A 19,847-nucleotide genomic window follows, 5' to 3' on the forward strand; every position below is an offset into this window, starting at 1 on the left:
CCTCCTCTAAACTTCAATCTCCTCACATGATTGATGATCTTGGGGAGCTTTGATAATTGACTACTCTGAGGTAAGGCACGGATTTCTATCAAGAGAGGGGATTGGACGAAAGAAACATACAAAATGACTTTCTCCTGAAAAGCTTTTTTTTTCCTCTTGGAAAAGTTCATTCTGTGCTTAGAGGGGTGCTGTGTGTCCTTTAATTTGCTGAAAAAAAAGCAGAGCAATAATTAGCAGTAAGATTAGCACGTATTACTGATATATTAGGCACACCAGCTTAAACCACAACACAGATAACACGTAAGCGTCATGCTCATATATTAAACTCAGCATATCCTGCAGATGCTTTATAATATTTAGTTTAACTTCTATCACTGACTGTAAGAATGAATAAAGTCCCAATGTGCATTTTTTTTCTATAAATGTTACGTTTCGTCTGTCCCAAAGTGTGCATGCTTCGTGCGTAAAACTGATTAAAATATTATTTTATCATATGATTCCTGTGATTAAAACCAGTCTGTGTTGTGTGTGATTGAACTCAGAGGAGCTGCAGCTCGAAGTGTCCCTGTTGTTAAACCTTACTCATTCTGTCTTCTCTTCTTTTTCTTTAGGACTCTTCACGGCAAAAAGAAATTGGGTGGGAGTTGGAGCTGTTGGTTTGGCTTTTACCCCCAGTGTGGAGTTGAATCCGTCCCTGTGCCTCGCATATACTCTGCATATCACAAGATTTGGTCTCTCCTCTCTCTTTTCTGGAGCTGCTGTAGGACTGGCTATGGCCACCGCTACTTCCGGGATCCGTCATTTCATTCGCCCACCGCTCAGCGCTGCGAACTGACTCTGTTTCTATAAGCAAGCTAGCAGCCAACCTGCCAACACTCGCTGACACTCACTCATCTCAGTCTCGCCAGATAGACGAAATACCTACGGGGGAAAGAAAGGAGAGATCTGAATCGCTATCTCTTAATTCCTACTGCTTTTTCCCCTTTTTTACAGTGATAATAAAACAAGATAGCGATCTGGAAGCATTAAAGGAGACGCGGACTTGCGGGATGAAAACGGACTAAAAAGATTCGTCCTTCTCTTGAACATCATCACCAACCGTCATTCATTCATTACCTTGACAACCTCTGGCTTTGATTGACAGCTGGAGTGGCAAAAAGCCATGAGACACGACAGTTTAGTTACATGCAGGTTGTTGATGGGCCGATTGTAACCTTCACTTTGGCGCATTTTTTCTTTTTTTTCCGAGGAAAGAGGGAAAACAAGAAAAATTGCAAAACTCCCTGATGCTACGATTTCAACTGAACCACACTGGCGAATAGGAGAAGTCGCAAAGTTGGTTGAAAAAAAGGAATCTTTCCTCTAAATCACTTTTAAACGGGACTGGGATATTAAATATACGACAGATTCAGGAGTTTATTGGAGCGAAGCCTGATGGCGCAAAGGGTAGGTTTTAAATCTCCTACACTTACCTGTTCAAATCCACTGTAGGGAGGCACTCGTATCGATAACTTCTTGTCGGGCGGTGGCAAATTCACAAAGTATTCATATCAAAGTCGCTATATTTGACATTTCAGCAGCGCCCCTACTCTTCAGGCAAAGTGACAGCCTGTGCTCTTACCGACAGCCTCCACAGCAGTCGTGGATCAGTTTCACAGGAGACTCCAAACTAATTCTCTCTTTTCACCCACCAAACTCTTTTTCGGGAAGTTATCATGTTTTTGGTAATGACAAACAGTTTATCAGATTGAATATTAGACACTTTTACTGCCCTCGCTGTATCGCGTGTTAGTTTCTTCTTTGCGTATATTCAAAAAGACACGGCATGCTTTTTGTACTTTTCACATTTGTTTAAAAAGTAACCGAGCAGACCGCTGACTTTTGCTCTGATTTTGTTCCCAGTACGATGAGCTGGCCCACTACGGTGGGATGGACGGAGTCTCGGCGTCGATGTACGGGGACCCGCATGCTCCCCGGCCGCTTCCCCAGGTCCACCACCTGAACCACGGACCGCCGCTGCACGCCAGCCAGCACTACGGAGCCCACGCGCCTCATCCAAACGTTATGTCCAGCAGCATGGGCTCTGCTGTCAACGACGTTTTAAAGAGGGATAAAGATCAAATTTATGGGTAAGGTTTGCATGAACCAAATAAGCGTAAATTAATTTTTTCCTAAGTTTCCAGCTTTTCTGTGAGATGTTTTAGTTGGAGTTTTCTCTCTCGTCACTAAATTCACATAGTGTTTTGTCCAGGGTTCACCGCAGTTTGGAACTCTATTGTTGGTCAGGGCTGTTGTTGATGTGTAATTTTATACGCATTGTAGAAGGCATCGTGAAGCCTGCAGTAAGTAAGAGTAAGCCTCGAGCTGGAAATACAAGCTATAAAATAATAGGGAAGCTCTCTGTGCTCAGTCCAAGTGCCAAAGTCACTGACTGCATTGGAAAAATAATCAAATGTATTTTCAACACTTAAACAATTGTTCCATGTTATAAAGTTAGCGTTTAATATTACTGCCCTCTATACTTTTTCAATCCTTAAAATAGTCTGGAATATTTTTTATGTTCTCGTTGCTGCCTGAAAAACTTCTGAAATGTTTTCAAATAATGTAACACAGACACACACAGCGCGTTAAAACGCACCTCGTGTCTTTATATGCATACGTAAATGAAATTATTCTCAACAATTAAAGAATAATAGACGCTTTTACTTCTAATTGTAAAAAACCCCAAAACTAATTAACACACGTGCACAGAAGGTGCTATAATCCACAGTGTATCATTATAATCTGGGATGTAGTGCAGAGTAAATCCTCTTCATTTCGTTTACTCACATTTTATATTTTATGCTGACATACATCTAAATGACATTCATATAGAAAACAAAGCCAGTTTTAGAAAATTAACGTTTGTTCCATTAAAAGTATCTTCTAAAATTATATGTTATCTTTTAAATATTATATTGATCACTGTTGGTCACATAATGCTGCTGGATTGGTATCAGTCTTATTTTTATTTAACTCTGCTCCACTTTTAAAGCCATAGTTCTCGGTGCCTCAGTGCTTCTATAGTGTTACTCTTAAAACATATTATTTAATTTAAACTTTTTTACTGACCGTATAATTTATCTGTAACAAACAGTAACTGTTGTAGAGTGTGTCATTCCTGTTTTTGTTGAGTTTTGTTGATTTATAAACGTTTTGTAGTTTGCACTGCAAAAAATGTCAGTCTCAACAAGTCGATAAATATAATATTAAGTGTAAAATCTTTACATTCCCAGAACGATGAGTAAACATATTTCAGATTGGTGTGTATCAATGCTTGCAAATCAGAACCGCTTCTAAAATTAAGATTGAATCCGGAGTGCATTGTTTAATCAGTTGTCACTATTATTTTAAAATGTGGTCAGAAGTGTGTCCAAACTAAACAGCGGGGTACAAGTAGAATTCCTCTCGTACTTTTATGTTTGATTTATAAAAGTATAATTTGTATGGCCAGGTAGCCGACAGATAAGCAGGTTGATGGGACATTTTTTGCAGTGGGCATTGTGGAGCCGGTGTGCTGCTTGTTCTCAGGCTGTGTTTCCCCTCTTGCAGTCACCCTTTATTCCCACTGCTCGCTCTGGTTTTTGAGAAGTGCGAGTTGGCGACGTGTACTCCGAGGGAGCCCGGCGTAGCAGGCGGCGATGTCTGCTCCTCAGACTCCTTCAATGAGGACATTGCAGTCTTTGCCAAACAGGTCAATTTAAAAAAATATTAAAAAATAAATATTTTGGATGTTGTGGCTGCGTCATGGCACATAGTTCTCTGCCTGCTTCATGTGTGTGTTTCTGCAATAATACTTTCTCTTGATATTATTAATTAATAGTGTGTGTTCGCTGCAGAATGTAACACAAACTCATTCGTGAGAATTGTTGTATGAGCAGGTTCCATTTCAGAATAGAAATAGACACACATGCCGCACATTTAAAGCCAAACTAACTTTGACATTTGGTGTACTATTTTAGGTCCGAGCAGAAAAACCTTTATTTTCATCAAATCCAGAGTTGGACAATTTGGTAAGAGCACCCTTTGACCTCTCTTGTCTCCAAATGTAATTGCCGCCTCGCTGCGGTTATACTCTGCCTTGTTCTGTGATATAGGCCTGCTGTGGAGTGTCCGCAGCATCACACAGTAAATATGTGAACATATGATTAAAACTTCCACACTGATGTCGGATCAGTTTTGGAGTGAAGCAGTGTAACCACATTTGCCACTGTCACTGCTCAGTCCATCTGACCCAGCTGACCAGCGTGTGATGGTCAGCTACATTGTGAAAGCTTCCTGTATACTTACAAAAAATAATTTGCTGCTGCTGGCTGTAGTGCACTCCATAGTGTTATGACGGGGGGATTATTACATAATACTGAAAACAATTATAAATTCCTGTTAATTTCTGTGATGTGAACTGTATTTATTTTTGCCATTTTCCAGATGATACAAGCCATACAAGTATTACGGTTTCACCTCTTGGAATTAGAAAAGGTAAATATTTTTGTATCTTTATTTTTAAATTTATCTGAGCTTAATGCCAAATGCACAAACACCTTGTATTTTAATGCAACTGATATTGTTAATTGTGGTTCAATATTCATTGCAATGCTGTATACATTTAAAAATAAACCGGCATGCATTAGGAGAAAGTTTCAGGTATCTAATTTTCATAAAATATGCTATTTTATTTAGCCAACTATTTATGTGATTATTGATTAAATATACTGAAGCCTCTTTGCACACGTTGCACATTGTTATCGATCTACAGATTTAGTTTCAGCTGCTCATTATTCCTGCAGTTTAGACGGCATGCTGTTTATTTTTTGTCGTTCAACTTGTTGCTTCAGTCTCAGGAGAATAATAACCACTGCAACAATTTCACTATTGTTTCCTTGACGCCGAGAATGCCCCCATAATTGGAGTTATTCTTGGACTGACGTTTCCCCATTCTGACAAAAGGTGCTTTCTTTCTTTTTCTAGGTGCACGAGCTCTGCGACAATTTTTGCCACCGGTACATCAGTTGTTTGAAAGGAAAAATGCCAATAGATCTAGTTATTGACGAACGGGATGGCAGCTCAAAATCAGATCACGAAGAGCTCTCGGGATCGTCGACTAACCTCGCAGATCACGTGAGTAACAGCGTTTTTTCATAACAAGTGCTGTGCTGGTTTTGTCTGCATGTGTCTCTGCTGCTGACAGAGAACACCCGAGCATGTTTATGTCTTTTTTTAAACACAATGCCAATGAGTAATCGGTTGTTTTTAGATAATCAGATGTGTTTGATGTGTCTCCAAACGCCAACTTTTGGGCTACTTAGCCTGTGCTCAGTGTGTGACCCTGCTGTGCCATCAGTAAATAGAGCATGCTCTGTTCTGCAAGGAAAATCTGCCGATCGATGTTCTGAGGTCAAAAGCTAGATGTGATACAATAGACTGAGTTATTGTTTTAGTCTTTTGATTAGGGGCAGTCATATGTGCATAATGCGTCCGTGCTTGCTTGTTTTCCCGGGGTCTAAGACGGTGTGTGTGTTTGTGCGCGTGCATTAGATGGTGCGCGTGTGCAAATCGCTGCCGTGCATTATGGAGAGTTGTTGAGAAAAAAAAAACGCAAGGCAATTATCTGTTACGCAGGTTTAACGTTAAAGCAGGGTATCAGTGCTAAGCTTTAGCTTTAGGCCAATATTTAAAAAGAAAAGGGCTTTATATTTGGGGCTGTGGGAGCTGGATATGGCCTGTGCGTAAAGCTGTGGATCTTTGCTGCAGAGGTGGAGAAAGTGGTAGCCTATTGAAATAGATCTCAGAGCTAAAGGCTTACCATCAATGTCAAGTTCACAAGACATCTGATGGTTCGTCTGGAGGCCTTCCATTGCTGTTGATGGTAATGTGTTTAATTGTTTCGTATTGATTGCCGTGCGGTTTGCTCTGCAGTGGCTCTCTCCTCTGCTGCCCATTTTATGGCTGGAGGCTCCATAATGCTGAATTCAATTATATGCACCTGAAGTACAGTAGCTTTAAATTTGAGGATCGATTCCCTGGTTTAAATCGTACATTTTTGGTGTAATAAACACTGGCTCCTCCCGCATTATGGATTCAGCTGACAGTGTATTATTGAGTTGATTTCTGTGACTTATTGCGTCTTGCATGCCATGTGGTAAAGCTAATGTTTGGTTGGAAAAAAACGAGCGGGCTGTTGCGAGTAAGTGACTGGTTAATATCGGTGCAGCACGAGGCCTAGCCTATTAGGAATAAAGCAGTTTTAAGTGTTATGCAAAGTCGATGCGCTGCATATGTTGGCTCTGGCTATAGGCCTAATAGCAGCGGATTTCCCTCTGAAAGCCCGTCGCGTTCACATGGCCACGCAGCGCCCGCACAAGGTGCATTACAACACAATTAGACCGACGATACTGATGTTGGTCTGAGAAACGGTCAGAACGGCAATATTGTGGTCCTCCAACACAAGTGTAGAAATGAGGCATGCTGTTGTTTATATTGTAGAGATTAGATAAACTAGCCTGTTTAGTTTCATGGCAGATGGTTGCTACTCAAGCCAATTTCCAATGGTGCCTCCAGTGCTCAGACACCAGCTTTGTCATCAGTCCACTTGTAAGAAATATTTTTGATGATTAGAAAATTAGATATGCCAATAAAGCAAATCAGGAGCAGCAATAAACAAAGAAGGTTGCATGACAAGCCATTTATCTTGAAGTCATTTGGACTGACCACCTCATTAGGTATTTAAGTTTTGAAGGATTTATTTCACTTCTGTGGCACCAGTAAACTTTTTATTATACCTAACTGCTTGGGCTGAATTTGACAAAAGCAGAAGAGGTTTTTTTTCTCTCTCTCTTGTTTGCTTTAGCTCTGTCTGAGCTGAGAGTAGCTCAAGGCTGAGCACTGCATGTTATGGAAACATACACACTTTAGTTTATAGTTATATTTGTATAAATAAATGCCTTATTTTTGTTCAGTGTGTGAGAGCATGTGTGCACCTGGTGAGGCTTTAGTGGAAATAATATTTGCACAAAGTGAAACTATTGAAAGTGAAAACAGTGCCGTCATGACCCACAAGCCTTCTAGTAAATAGTTAACTTATTCAGCATAATTTCCATGTTTAATTGGAAGGAGTCCAGCTTTTCATGCCCAAAATGTGTTTTGAATATTGCAAACAATGCACAAAAATGCACATGGATGCAAAACTGTGCCGCTGAATGGAAAGCAATTTTTGTCCTAGTTGTCTTGATTTATTTATTTTATTTATTCATTTGTTTTTGGGTCTATATTTTATTATTCATCTCTGTCCTCGCTTCTCAATGAGGAGAGGAAGGCAGTTTGATAGTTAGATATGCTAATTTATTTAGTTAGACTCTCTCACGTCCATTTTTCTTTGCTTTGATATGCATTTTTAATATATAGCCCTGGGCTACATCTCATTTGGTGAAAGTTGGTTTTTCTGGAGATGATGAGGCTCTTCACTGTGAAGGAGGCGGCACGTTGAGCTTGTTTGTATGTGTGTGTGCATCTGTGTGTGTGTTTCCTTCCTTTTTTGTATTTCTTACGGTTTCCCTCTTCTCCCCTCTTCATACCTGACAGCAGAGCATAATAAGCACAGTTTTATTTACACTTGAATGCAGCATTGTCTTAGAGCTGATTGGATTATGGTATAGTGAGAGTGGGATGAGGCCTTGCTGACACTGTTGATTTCCCTTATTTTCGCTTGCGGTGACTATCTCAACCATGTAGCCCACCCAAGGCTTCCTAACTCATCGCCCCTCCTCAGATCAACCCCATCCCAATTAAAAGAAAGGAAAAAAAAGATGTTGTATTACACATGAAGGGTGATGGGGAAGAAGGAAAAAAACACAGAGCGTTGTAGATTTGTAAACGGTTGATACAGTGTGTGTGCTTGTCAATGGTTTGCTCTCTTGTCTTTTAATTAATGAATACAATTTCTGTCTCTTCTGTGCTACATCCAATTAGAGAGGCAAATAGAATTAACACTGGCTGAATATTATCTGTTCTAATGAATTAGCCTTTGTGTCTTCCTGTGCTATTGTGCCGCTTCTCCAGTAAAGCTTGCATATTAGCAGAAGGCTTTTCATTTCCTCCATGCATATGCATTACGCTTCTGAAAGTGGCTTTGAATTTGTGCATAGTTTCAGATTTCTTACAGAGAAAGTGTGTAGGATTTGCAGGTCCCGGCGCTTTGTTTTGGAGAGCTTTTTCTCAGGGAGTGATAGTAGTTCCCATAGAGTTTATGGTGTAGCTTATCTTGCTCCTGCATGACTGGAAAAGGAGAAGGGGGGGGGAAAGCTTTCTCTGTTTACATTTGATTTTCTGCTACAGGCTCTGAGCACAGTGGTCAGAAATGTTGATGTCACAAGTTCAGTCACGTAATAGCAATAGTTCATCTTGTGCCCATGCAGTGAGTTACTGTGTGTATCCACGGAGATGTGTGCCCAGTAATGTCCTGTTTCTGTATGTCTCTATGCATGGTGCAGCGCATACACAGCCGTGGACAGAAAACCCTCGGGCCGAGCTGGCCTGCTCAACCGTGGAATTTCTCAGTTTTGGAGGTGTTCTAATTCAACTAGCTTTGTTCTCCTCGGGGACCGGCTACGTTTGGATCTCTCCCCCCTTCTCATGAAAACAGTGCAGCGTTGACTTGGACCGCTCTGTCTGTTCCACACAATTGTTTTGTGATGGTGGGATGTCTGGCCTTACATTTCCTTTTTGATTAGTGTTCAGAGGCAGGGCCCTGTTGGCAGGCATATCTAATCATCGCTACCGCGGCTGGAGAGAGAGGCTAAGCTCACTTGTTGCATCTCCCACACTCCCTTTCCTCTGACTGCATGCATGCTGTAAACGACCGCAATGAAAACAGTTGCCGGGCAGTCGTTTTACAGTCATGACATGTATGTTTATTTATATTGAAATGCGATATACAGATATTATTACATATACTCAGTATTCCCACAGCTCTATCAATAATTCTGACTCTAATAAGATAATAATCTTCACATTTTGTTTATGTTTATTCAGTTGTGTAAATGCACTTATATGTTTATTATTGAAGTCATAGTTACAGATGCTGTATTGTAGATCAATGATTTATCCGCAAATAATTGCAGTACAATTCAACTTTATGACCTCATTATTAAAACCACAATTTAATTAAACCTCTCTGACATTGTCAACAACATAAAGTTAATTACAGGCATCATACATATAGACTGTATATTCTATTGCACTAGTTAGTACAGGTGGACATAGTAAAGTGGCTGGTGAAAGGTATATTTACCCTTATTTTAGAAAAGGAATAACTGAAAGCTGAATGGATGTGTTTTGTATTTATGCTATTTCCTACTTTTGAATTGTCATTTGGGTGTGTGTTATAAATACATATTTGCACATGTAATGTGCCATCCACTACCGTGAAGAAGGTTGTTTTTGCCTCAGAGCAAGTTTTGAAGCATGAATACAATCACTTAATCCCTGATGTCTGTTAAAACACGCTCCGGTGAATTATTAGCTTATAAATGAAGGACTCTTTATATTCTGGATAATTGGGGGTGTTGTAAATACTCAGTTGCTTAGAAGAGGTGCACCTACACATTTTCTAAAGAGGCTGTGTATAATTACGAGCTCAACCCAACAGAAAAGTAGCTTTTCTCTGTTTATGCTATGTAGCAAGATGTGTCTTGAAATGTCAGCTGGCGTTATGATTTACGCTCCTGTATGTTTCTGGTGTGTCAGCAATTCTGTACATGTTCAGCTCAGGATTCCTGTGGCAGTGCAACACACACACACACACACACACACACACACACACACACACACACACACACACACACACACACACACACACACACACACACACACACACACACACACACACACACACACACACACAAACCCATAAGGCTAGTCGTTTCTCAGCCCACACCAACAGATTTCTTCTCTTTTCCTCCGGGTTCCAGGGGAATTTGAGGGAAATTCAATGATGCCGCTAAATCAATTTTATTTGAAATTCCTAGGGATGTAGGCAGAGTGCAGAGAGGGAAGTGAGATTGTGCCAGGCAGGTGTTTGTAAATGAGAAACAAGGGACAGGAGCAGAGGAGACGGCAGCATTCTCCGGCTCTCCTGTGGCCTGGCTCCACTACAAGCCTTCCTCCCCATATTGTCTCCTGCCTTTATATTAATTACAACTTGTATTATCAGCTGCCAGTTGCTAACTCCAGCAAATAGAAAAGGCTGCCCCTAGAGACCACGCTTCTTTTGTATCTTATTCTCTATCTAGTCCTATTGTGTGAGTGTGTGTGCGTTCCCGTCTGCACATGTATGTGCTTTTGCTTGCTGCCGCCCCCCCCCTCTCCCTCCTCCTCCTCCTCCTCCTCCTGGTAACACTGCTCTTTAACACAATTAGTGAAGAGCATGGAGTGAACCATGTTTGACTCCTAATTATGCCCAGCGTTAGGGAATAGTCACATGGGCTAGAGGCCTTATTTTCTCTTTTGCTTCTTCCTCTATTTTTCTTCATCTCCTTGTGTATGTTGAAGAAGACTGTTTGGGTGACATGATTTTTTTTTCTCCCAACTTGTTTGAACTTTATCAGACCCACGAGGGTTGTGACAAAATGGTTGTGTGTGTTTGCGCTGTGCGGCGTCTGTTGATGCAGCCTCCATAGCTCAGAGAGGCCCACTAAATTATTCATGGGGAGGAAAGGCTGTTGCTTTTGTTGCCTTGTTGAGCGTGGAAAGTTAACGCTTGTGTTGTGATATTTTGTTGTCTTGTTTTGCAGACAGCGTTATGAATGAGACATGACTCACAGGTATTAAACGAGGAGAGTGTTCTTCATTAAAGATATCTGCTGCATATTGACTGGGCGTAAAGTGTACTGTTGTTATTATTATTATTATTATTATTATTATTATTAGGTCATATAAAGTGCTGCGCTCTGCTTTTTGCCCAATAAGAAACAAACCAACAAAGCAGTATCTATATCCCTGCATACAGGCCCATTAAACCCCCAGGGTAGCAAATCACAGCAAAATATCATTCCCTTTAACACCATTAGCTGTGGTGTCTTTGAATTTAATTTAGTGCCAGCACCATTAAAAATGACACATTACTCTGCAATGATAGCTAAATTAAGTCCTATCGATTCAGCTGTTGCATTAAAACTGTGCTGTGGCCATTGCTGGCAAGTGGTACAGAGAGAGAGAGAGAGAGAGAGAGAGAGAGAGAGTGAACAAGAGTGTGTGAGAGCAGCCAGCATAGTTTGTCAGGTCTGTCTCGCATCTTGCCGACAGTGGATGTCTCATTGTGAGGAAGTAGAACCCAGTCATTTTCTTCTCTTGGAACAACAACGGCCCAGCTCTGACTAAATACATTATGCAGTCTGGGACTCTTACCTCCTTCCCTGTTTATTCCACATGACATACAGAATTAGACTGTTTTCAGAGGGTTGATGAGGTTTTCCCACATTAGTGATTGTACGCAGCAAGCTGTGTTGAGAATAACAGACAACAGACCTTGTTCCCATGAAGTATGCCATGTGGTGATCAGGGCCACATCGAGCAGGGACATTTTCCCCTCCGTTCACTCTGGAGGGCTAAAACCCACGCACAGGCTTTTGTTCACCCTGTCTTCGTACCCCACTTCTGAGCAATTCTCCGAGCTCTTTATCTGATTGCCATCCGGTGAACAGCTGACGCTGAGAGGGCCTTGAGTGGAGCGGAGGGTCTGAAGGGCCTTGTGTGTTTCTGTCTGCTGTTTTCAGCTCCGAGCTGTTTGAGAAAACAGCCCTCCTTCCCCAAAAAACTTAGCAGATAAAAGGGCCTGGCTCACAGGCATAGCAGCAGCATCAACAGCAGAACAAGCAGCAGCACATCAGGGCCGCACACCCAGGGGAGCTCGGCAGCCGCTTGTCTTATATCCTCTGTTTCCCTGCAAACCATCATAGTCTCCGGGCACTATCCTGTCTGTCCTCCACCAGTACAGCTCACTCTGACTGGGGCACCACAGCAGGCAGGCAGGCTCCTCTCTGGCGGGAGCTGAAGGAAAAGAAGTTCATCAGGAACTGAAGTTAGACAAAATGGTAAAAACGGTCTCTGTTTTGGAATACTCTGTGGCGTGTACATTTTCCTCCTGCTTTCTTATGTATGCATATGTGTTGCTGTGTGTTTGAGGGAGAGAGACAAAATACATAGCGGGAACCGAGAAGTGGGTTGAGGTTTGTGGGAAGCCTTGGTGCAGGCCTGTGTTTGTTTGGCTTGGGCTCGGCTCAAGGGGCCGCTTCTCCAGGGGCCCCAGACAACGTTGGGCTTACGTTCGCCAACATTTTGTCATCGTGCTCAGGTGACAGGTTAAATTGGGAAAGACTAGCTAGGGTTTTGTAAGCCGTATTAACTCTCTGTGAGAGGCTTTTCAGCGTGTATGGGATCGAGAATAGTAAATGACGTGATCCGTCTGTCCCACTTTTGCCTGAATGGCAGAGGAAATTCCACCTCCAGCCTGCCTTCATGTGGCACTGATAAAGCCTTTCCTGTAAAGTAGAAAATCCTGTTTCCCTGTGAGCACCGACAGGGCACAGGGAATGACCAGGAAAGAGAGCAGAAGGAGAGAACCTGAACTGAACGAAAAAAGAAAGACGCCTTAAAAGCTATGAATTTGTTTATGGACATTTCTTTGAAGTTAGCCAGCAGAGATTTAACACTTTTTTTCAGCATGTGTTTGTATATATAAAAGTGAGTGTGTGTGCATGTGTGTTTATACTTCTTGCTCTATTATGTCATTAGCATGTGTGCGTAAGTGTATTTCTGCAAGCCTCTGTGGGCGTGTGTGTATGTCGCTGTGGGCGTGGACACATTTTTGGCAGATTAGCAGGAGAATCACTGTCATATCTTATTTTCATTTCTGACAGTGGTAATGATTAATGGCGGCTGTGGTGTGTTTGGACTTTTTACCTCTATATTTCTCACTTGACACGGAAGTCTCAATTGGTTATGGTATAAACGAACTCCACTGGGCTCTGCCATGTGTGTTTAGACAATTACTCACAAGTGCTCCACTTGCAACGTTCAAAATCAGACGCCACATTAACAGTGCTGCATTTTGCTCTCATGCATTAATGAAACACTTTGATTACAGTGTTTTGACTTATTGCCAGCTGCTTTAGTGCATTAGTTACTTTCTATTCATCTAAGATTTTAGTGGCATCGTTGATTGTCTGCTAGCAGGGAAATACGCAATGGGGCTCTTCGGCTTGCCAGGAGAATGTAAGCAGGCCAAGGACCTTCACAGTGCCTGTAGACTCTTACAGATGTCACTCACTTTTCCAGTATACTCATATGGTCTCTTTCTCTCTCTCTCTCTCTTTCTCCTCCCCTTCTCCCCCCTCCCTGCTCTCTCTGCTCCTGGTTTGCGGTTTGGATGGGGAATGTGGATGGATGCACGGATGGATGGATGGATCCCACGCTCGCTCCGCTCTTCTCAAACCTCAGAACCCAGCTTCCTGGAGAGACCATGATGACGCCACCTCCACACACTCCGCCGGCACACCGGGGCCCTCCAGCGGGGGACACGCTTCACAGAGCGGTGACAACAGCAGCGAACAAGGTGAGCCAGCACAGAAATGGGCACACACACACACACACACACACACACACACACACACACACACACACACACACACACACACATTTACACATGCCCTTGTGCACTCAAGCGCAGAGACATAAACATACATAGATGCAGGAGCAGGTCCATGCAGGACATATTAATCATCATGCATGGGTGGAGTTGCCAACACTTCCCTTCAACCCTGTTTAATGTGAGATCTACACTGAATAGATGGCACATCTCTCTATACATATACGTCCCAGTCCCTTCTTCTGCACACTGGATTATCCTGCTTTTTGAATGGCGGCCATGTAAACACATAGTCACACCTAAAAATGAACCTGCTTATCACACTCGCTCTCAAAAGCAAGTAACAGCGACTGTCATACACCAGCCTAGTAAAGGGCTTTCCAGAATGTTGCTATTTAGAGAGCCTAACAAAAGCTGGTGATTAATACTATGTTTCTGCCAGTTCTTGATTGCATTTAAAGCATATCAAGTTTGCTCACACAACAGCCACTCATAATGTCTTAGTGAGCCCTCTGTTATCTAGTACACGACCTGCCAACTGTAATAATGCATTTCAAAACAAATGTATTTGAATTTTTTACAGATAGCTTGTGCAAGTCTCAGCTATCTGCCTTGTATTTTTGTCACGGTTCATATCAAATTTGACATGTAAACGAACAGAAGCATAATGCTGTTAGTTAAATTCAGAGGTGAGGACAAGCATCAAAACATTGTGAGGTTAAATTTGTTTATTAAATGCAACTGCTGCCTGAACTAAGACAACAGATGATAAGCTCTTGGCCTTTCCTTTCTTGCCTTCCCCTTGTTTTGAATGCAGCAAGATCTAATTTCAATGGCGGAAGAATATGTGTGTGTGTGTGTCTCTATCCGTGTGTACCCTCTGGCAGTGTCCACGGTTTTGCATGAAATTTCATCACGCTGTCTACACACACAAACAGGCTCAAACACTCAGACCCACACTTATAACAGCTCGCTCACAGACTGAGGCCGCTTGTCTTGTCCCATTCAAGACTATCGTTTTGCCGATAAGCGATCAAACGTATCGATGGGATGTTTGTCTGTGGTGGGGCCGTTGAAATCATTTTCTCCTCTTCAGAAAGAAGCAGCAGTTGAACCATTACTGACCACAGACCAGGGGCCACAGCAGATCTCTGTGGTTGGCTGTGTCAGGACTAGTTGGATCACAGGCTAGTTGATGATAGCTAGGCCTTGGCTAAGCAACAGGATATGTCTATTTGACAATATAAGCATAATGGAGAAATGAGGTACAATAAAATTACACTAATAAGAATAGGGATAAATCACCATGTTCTTTGCCCCTCCATAGTGGGCCAATAAAAGGAAAAGAAACAAAAAGAGAAGACAAATAAAGTGTTGGATATCTGGTAGTAATAATATTATGTAAAAACACTGCATAATTGCAGGTCAGAAGAAACAGCATGAGTGGAGTTTTTGCACTCATCTGTGCAATTACAAGTAGCATGGGAGATGAAGGCAGCAGGAACAACAGAGTGAGGAAGGGGGGGCGGGGGGCACGAGGGAAAGAAATGCACTGCCTATTGATTATCTTACACACATAAGTACAAGTGACCTGTAATCCACAGAGCACTTATCGACTCCTCTCCCCACCGTATCCAGTAACAGCGGATCAATACGGGCCAAAGACAGTTACGGTACAGCAACGCGCATCGGGCCAAGATAGGCCTGGACTAGATCAGGGCCAGAGCCTGACCCACACTTAAGAGGGCTAAATGTTTAGTGAAAAAAAAAACACAAAGCAAGCATCACAGAATAAACGCAGAGATTTAAAACAAGGCGAAGCAAGAGACATTGAAGTACAGAGGTGAAAAGAGTATAGAAGGTGAAAAAGTATGCAGAGCGAGAAAAAGCAGAAGCAGAAAAAGAGAGAGGGCAGCTGATTTAATGGTCTAATGAGGCCGTCCTCCAGCCAGTTGTTTTGTGTGAGGCATGCTCTGACCTTTCGCTCCGCTCGGGAGCCCCGCCGCCTCATTTTTCACATTCTTGCAATTACGTTAACGCTTGAAGCGCTCGCTGACTCCCGACTCTGGCCCTTCCATTCTGACAAGAGCCTTCCCTCCCCAACCTCTCCACCTTTTCCCCCTTCTCTCCTCCACTCCACTCCACGCATGAACTCTCCTCCTTTCTCAATACATTTCCACATAAAATTTGTAGTCCACACTCTCAAGTCCACAGAGAAAATGTGAAATGTGTGCTTCACTTCAGTAATGGGGTCTTTAACAGCTTGGCCCCTGTTAAAAGGGGTGACGATGTGGATCAGTTGAGGAAGACAGGGTAGATGGGAGCGGGAGGAGAGGGAGAAAGAGTGCGTGAGACCCTCAGTGCTTTTTGGTTTTAGCTGCCAAGGCAAACATTAACTCCCCTTCTCATCTTCCATCTTTAAAAGGTGTCGGGGGTGAAAAAAAAATTAAACCTCAAATTATGCCAGAAACATCACTGTGTTGATTATATGAATGCACTCCATTTTCCCAAAGAATGGTAAAGCAGTCAATTGCAAAAGAGTAAAAAGTTGTAACTTTCCCTTTTCATTTGGCTGCTCTTAGGGGACGTACAGAAGTATAACTATCAGTATCACTCGCATACCTTTTAGTACTGTACATACAGGACTCAGGGTGGTTGCTATGAGCAGAATTCACTTCCACAAATCTTCAGCTTGTATCTCAGCATTGAGCATTGCTCTGAACCTCTGCCAAAAAACAATTTAACAAGTGCGCAAATATGTATCGCCCCTCTTGTGGAATAATTTATTGTCAAGCAGTAAACCAAGGTGAAGCATGCTCATAGCTGTGAGTAAAGATTGCCAGTTAAAGTTCTGACACATATGAAAAAGGTTTCGGTTCAGTACTAAGATCTGTAACCTCTCCCCAACCCCCGCTCTTAACATACTTTTTTTTGGTGCTTTTTCTCAGAATTTCCCTCCGAAAAAAGAAAATATGAATTATCACCCTCAGGGCAAATTCTGCACTCTCACTTACTGACTCTTAGAGAGTGACTCCCTATGTTCTAGCTAGATAAACATATTTCAGCGTTTACGGGAGATGGTTCAGAAGGTAACACACAATAACTTCATTGGCTCTGCTCGCACTTCATTTTGATTAACAGTCCTTTGGAGCTCCTCCAAGCTAGCTTATCTAGAAACATCAGAGACATCAGTTGCAGGGAGTTAAACTTGATAAATGTGCATGCCTTAAGATAGCAGTCGTTTCCAAGCAGGTGTCCGTAATATGTTAAACATCCAAAGTGTGATGGAGCAGCATGAGGAAATACTCTGCACGTTTGCCCACACCAAACACAGTAGAGTCAAAAGCACTCAGTCATGAATTGTAAATCCCCAACTCTGATTCAGCATGGTAGGTATCGTTTCCCCCCCTCTTGCTGTATGTGTATACGTGTGTGTCTGAGTGTGTGTGCGTGCATGCCTCAGCTCCAGTCCACACTTGTAATTATTAGCTATGCATGAAGACCAAAATCCACGTTGACATGTTGAGTGGTGAGCAAAGGGGCTTTCTGTACGATTCTACTGTAAATGGGAAAGGCTCAGCAGAAGAGAGGAGAAAGCATTTTGTACATTTTCTCAGCAATTGAACAATCCCCACGCTCTGCGGATAGACGGACTCCCCAGGGAGACTGAGAGAGGCTGAGATGGAGAGAAAGGGAGGAAGAGAGGGAGAGCTTGAGTGTTCGGCTCCAAGGGAGCATGCTGCGCTTGATGGTATTGTGGTACATGTGTGTGTATGTGTGGGGAGTGTGGTGAGCTCCCTTGGCCCTGACCAGGGGCCCCACTCAGCAAGGTCTTTGTGGTTGAGCTCACCAGAGGGGGGTCATTCCTGGTGGGGACACGACTCCCGGGTCAGCCCAGAGAGCGCCAACATGAACAAGGCCTGTTGAATCTGTTTTACAGACCTTTGGCTTTTCTTACATCAACACTAAGGGCTAAAGAAGACCCAAACTTAGTGAGGAACATTTTTAAAAGAAATGCAATCACAACAGAAAGATTAGCAGAGTCTGTGCTAAACGCAAGATGGAAGCCTTGATGCATTTTAGTAGCCTATACTCCATCTCTGGAGTGATCAGTGAGGTGTGTCTGTGTATAGAAAGTATATAGTGTGAGTGTGTGGGTGAGTTTCTGTGCATGTGTGTGTGTTAGCTGGTTCCCTCTAAGTGCCTGTTAGAGTTTAATTTAGTGTAGTAATTAAAGCTGAACACTGGCCCATAAACAACAGATAAACAATAAAGCAGACCCAAGCCCTGCTGTTTCATGGCTCTCACTCCCAGCTGTTGGAGCACTGATAATTGTTACACAGTGCCCCCACCTCGCCACAAAACAATGCTGAAGCAACAAGGGTGTGTATGCGTTGTAAATGTGTGCATGGGTATATTTTAGTGTGTGATGGCAGAGGCCGAACAAAAAAAGGCCAGAGAAACACATAAACACACAGGATATGTCCACTTCCCCTCTCGAAAGAAAACATACATGCCCTCAGCAGAATGTAAGTGGAGCAGTTTGCCACCATAGCCCTTTACAAAACCAGCTCAATGGAACAGCAATCACATAAACATTACAACAAGTGCAGCCAACTATTCAAACTATAACTTGCTATATCTCTGCCAGTGTCCGCAAGTAAACTGCACTTCAACAGAAAACAAGCTCACAATATACCTGCCTAATGAGGATAACAAGGCCACAGTGTTCCTCAACAGGCTACCTCATGCAATTTTAGCCTTGTCACTACATGTCAGCTCCATGTTAGTCAGGTGTCTGTTGTGAAAACAGTGCAGTGTGTCTGTCTGATGGTTTGTTGGGAAGGGGCAGGGCCATTGTTGAAAGCTGAGAAGTGTTGCAGTGGAGGGGGAGAAAACACGGTACGGAGGGGATACTTTCATGATCCCATTAGCATAAGAGAGGCTAAATTATTCATATGGAGTGCTTAATCTATGGGGAAAAGTACAGTTAATGCACATAGTTTTAAAATGGATCTCTCCCTGCTTCTGCTCTAACACCAGATTCTTGCTGGATTCAGCATTCACGGGCATTTACGGGAATGGCTGTCACTCTCCTGTGCACACACACACACACACACACACACACACACACACACACACACACACACACACACACACACACACACACACACACACACACACACACACACACACATAGACATAGTGTGTGTGGGCATATGTGCACTCTTACTTAAGCGATGCTGCACTTCAAGCTGTTTCAAGGGGCTCTGCATCTCAGGCTCTTTCTCCCACCCTCTCCCCCACACTCCTCTCCTCTCTCACCCATCTCTGTCTCGCGCTCGGTACCGCAGACTACCTGGCCCCTGTCCAAAATGTGATGAAAGAGAATGATCAGCTCCCTCAGCCCTCTCCTTCCTTCCGCTCTCTCCTCCTTTTTGTTAATGTCTCTCTGTGTTTCTCCTGACCCTGTGTTACGTTCTTATAGTCTATAGATGATGAGAGCGAAAAAACATATGAAAACAAGGAAAGCAAAGGAACTGCAAAGGGATGCGGGCTGCCAGTAGAGTCGGCTCCACTTCCAGTAACATACTTCTGAACCCACAACATCACCACTACTCCATCCACACTGCAGCTCATGCTTTCCCGCTTTTCCTCTTATCGTTTCCACTCCTCTCTTCCTCTCTCTCCACTCTCCCTCAGTTCTGGCTGGGGCCTGGTCCCTCTGGTCCATAATCACGAACAGGCCCCCAGTGCGACCCGGCCCAACCCAGCCTGGCCTAGCTTGGCCGTGAACTGGGTCCTACACAGCAGGAAAGGCACATTAACTGGGTCAGCTTAATGTGCAAACTAATGTTTGGAGAACATAGGGAAAGAATTACCCAGATTATTCTGACAGCAGCTGAGGGGAATGTCTGTTTTGCACCATTAAGGGAAAGTTTGGGGGGGGACACTTTTTCTCTTTTCTTCTCTTTCTATGGGAAGTAGATGAAGATTGGCTTATCTGTGAGTGAGTTGAGAATAATTAAAAAGCAGAAAAGAGAAGGTGTTTCAGGGAAGTAGTGACTTTTTCTCTCTTTTATGCAAAGGCTTGGGCCAAAAACAAAGCTGAGTGCAGTGCTGTTGTGTCAGTTCATCGGGTTTACACACCCATGTTCCTTTGCTGATT

At 42.9% G+C, this 19,847-nt stretch overlaps 1 protein-coding gene across 8 annotated transcripts in view; it reads left to right on the forward strand.

Annotated features, from left to right (window-relative positions):
- The first annotated feature begins 623 nt into the window (after window positions 1-623).
- The window catches only part of meis2a (Meis homeobox 2a), an 81,174-nt gene continuing 61,950 nt past the window's right edge, over window positions 624-19,847 (forward strand). For 2 of the 8 annotated variants that reach the window (XM_010767553.1, XM_010767558.1), the window contains exons 1-7: window positions 625-1,446; window positions 1,903-2,129; window positions 3,592-3,733; window positions 4,002-4,052; window positions 4,468-4,518; window positions 5,008-5,157; window positions 13,531-13,645. In XM_010767553.1, the coding sequence (XP_010765855.1) occupies window positions 1,435-1,446; window positions 1,903-2,129; window positions 3,592-3,733; window positions 4,002-4,052; window positions 4,468-4,518; window positions 5,008-5,157; window positions 13,531-13,645 (748 nt within the window). In that variant the 5' untranslated portion in view covers window positions 625-1,434. Of the gene's footprint in view, window positions 1,447-1,506; window positions 1,725-1,902; window positions 2,130-3,591; window positions 3,734-4,001; window positions 4,053-4,467; window positions 4,519-5,007; window positions 5,158-13,530; window positions 13,646-19,847 lie in introns of those variants that run through there. The other 6 variants (XM_010767556.1, XM_010767551.1, XM_010767555.1 and 3 more) reach the window with 6 other exon arrangements.

This window comes from Notothenia coriiceps, unplaced genomic scaffold, assembly GCF_000735185.1.
Source record: "Notothenia coriiceps isolate Sejong01 unplaced genomic scaffold, NC01 NC01_scaffold00004485, whole genome shotgun sequence".
Classification (NCBI taxonomy): Eukaryota; Metazoa; Chordata; class Actinopteri; order Perciformes; family Nototheniidae; genus Notothenia; species Notothenia coriiceps.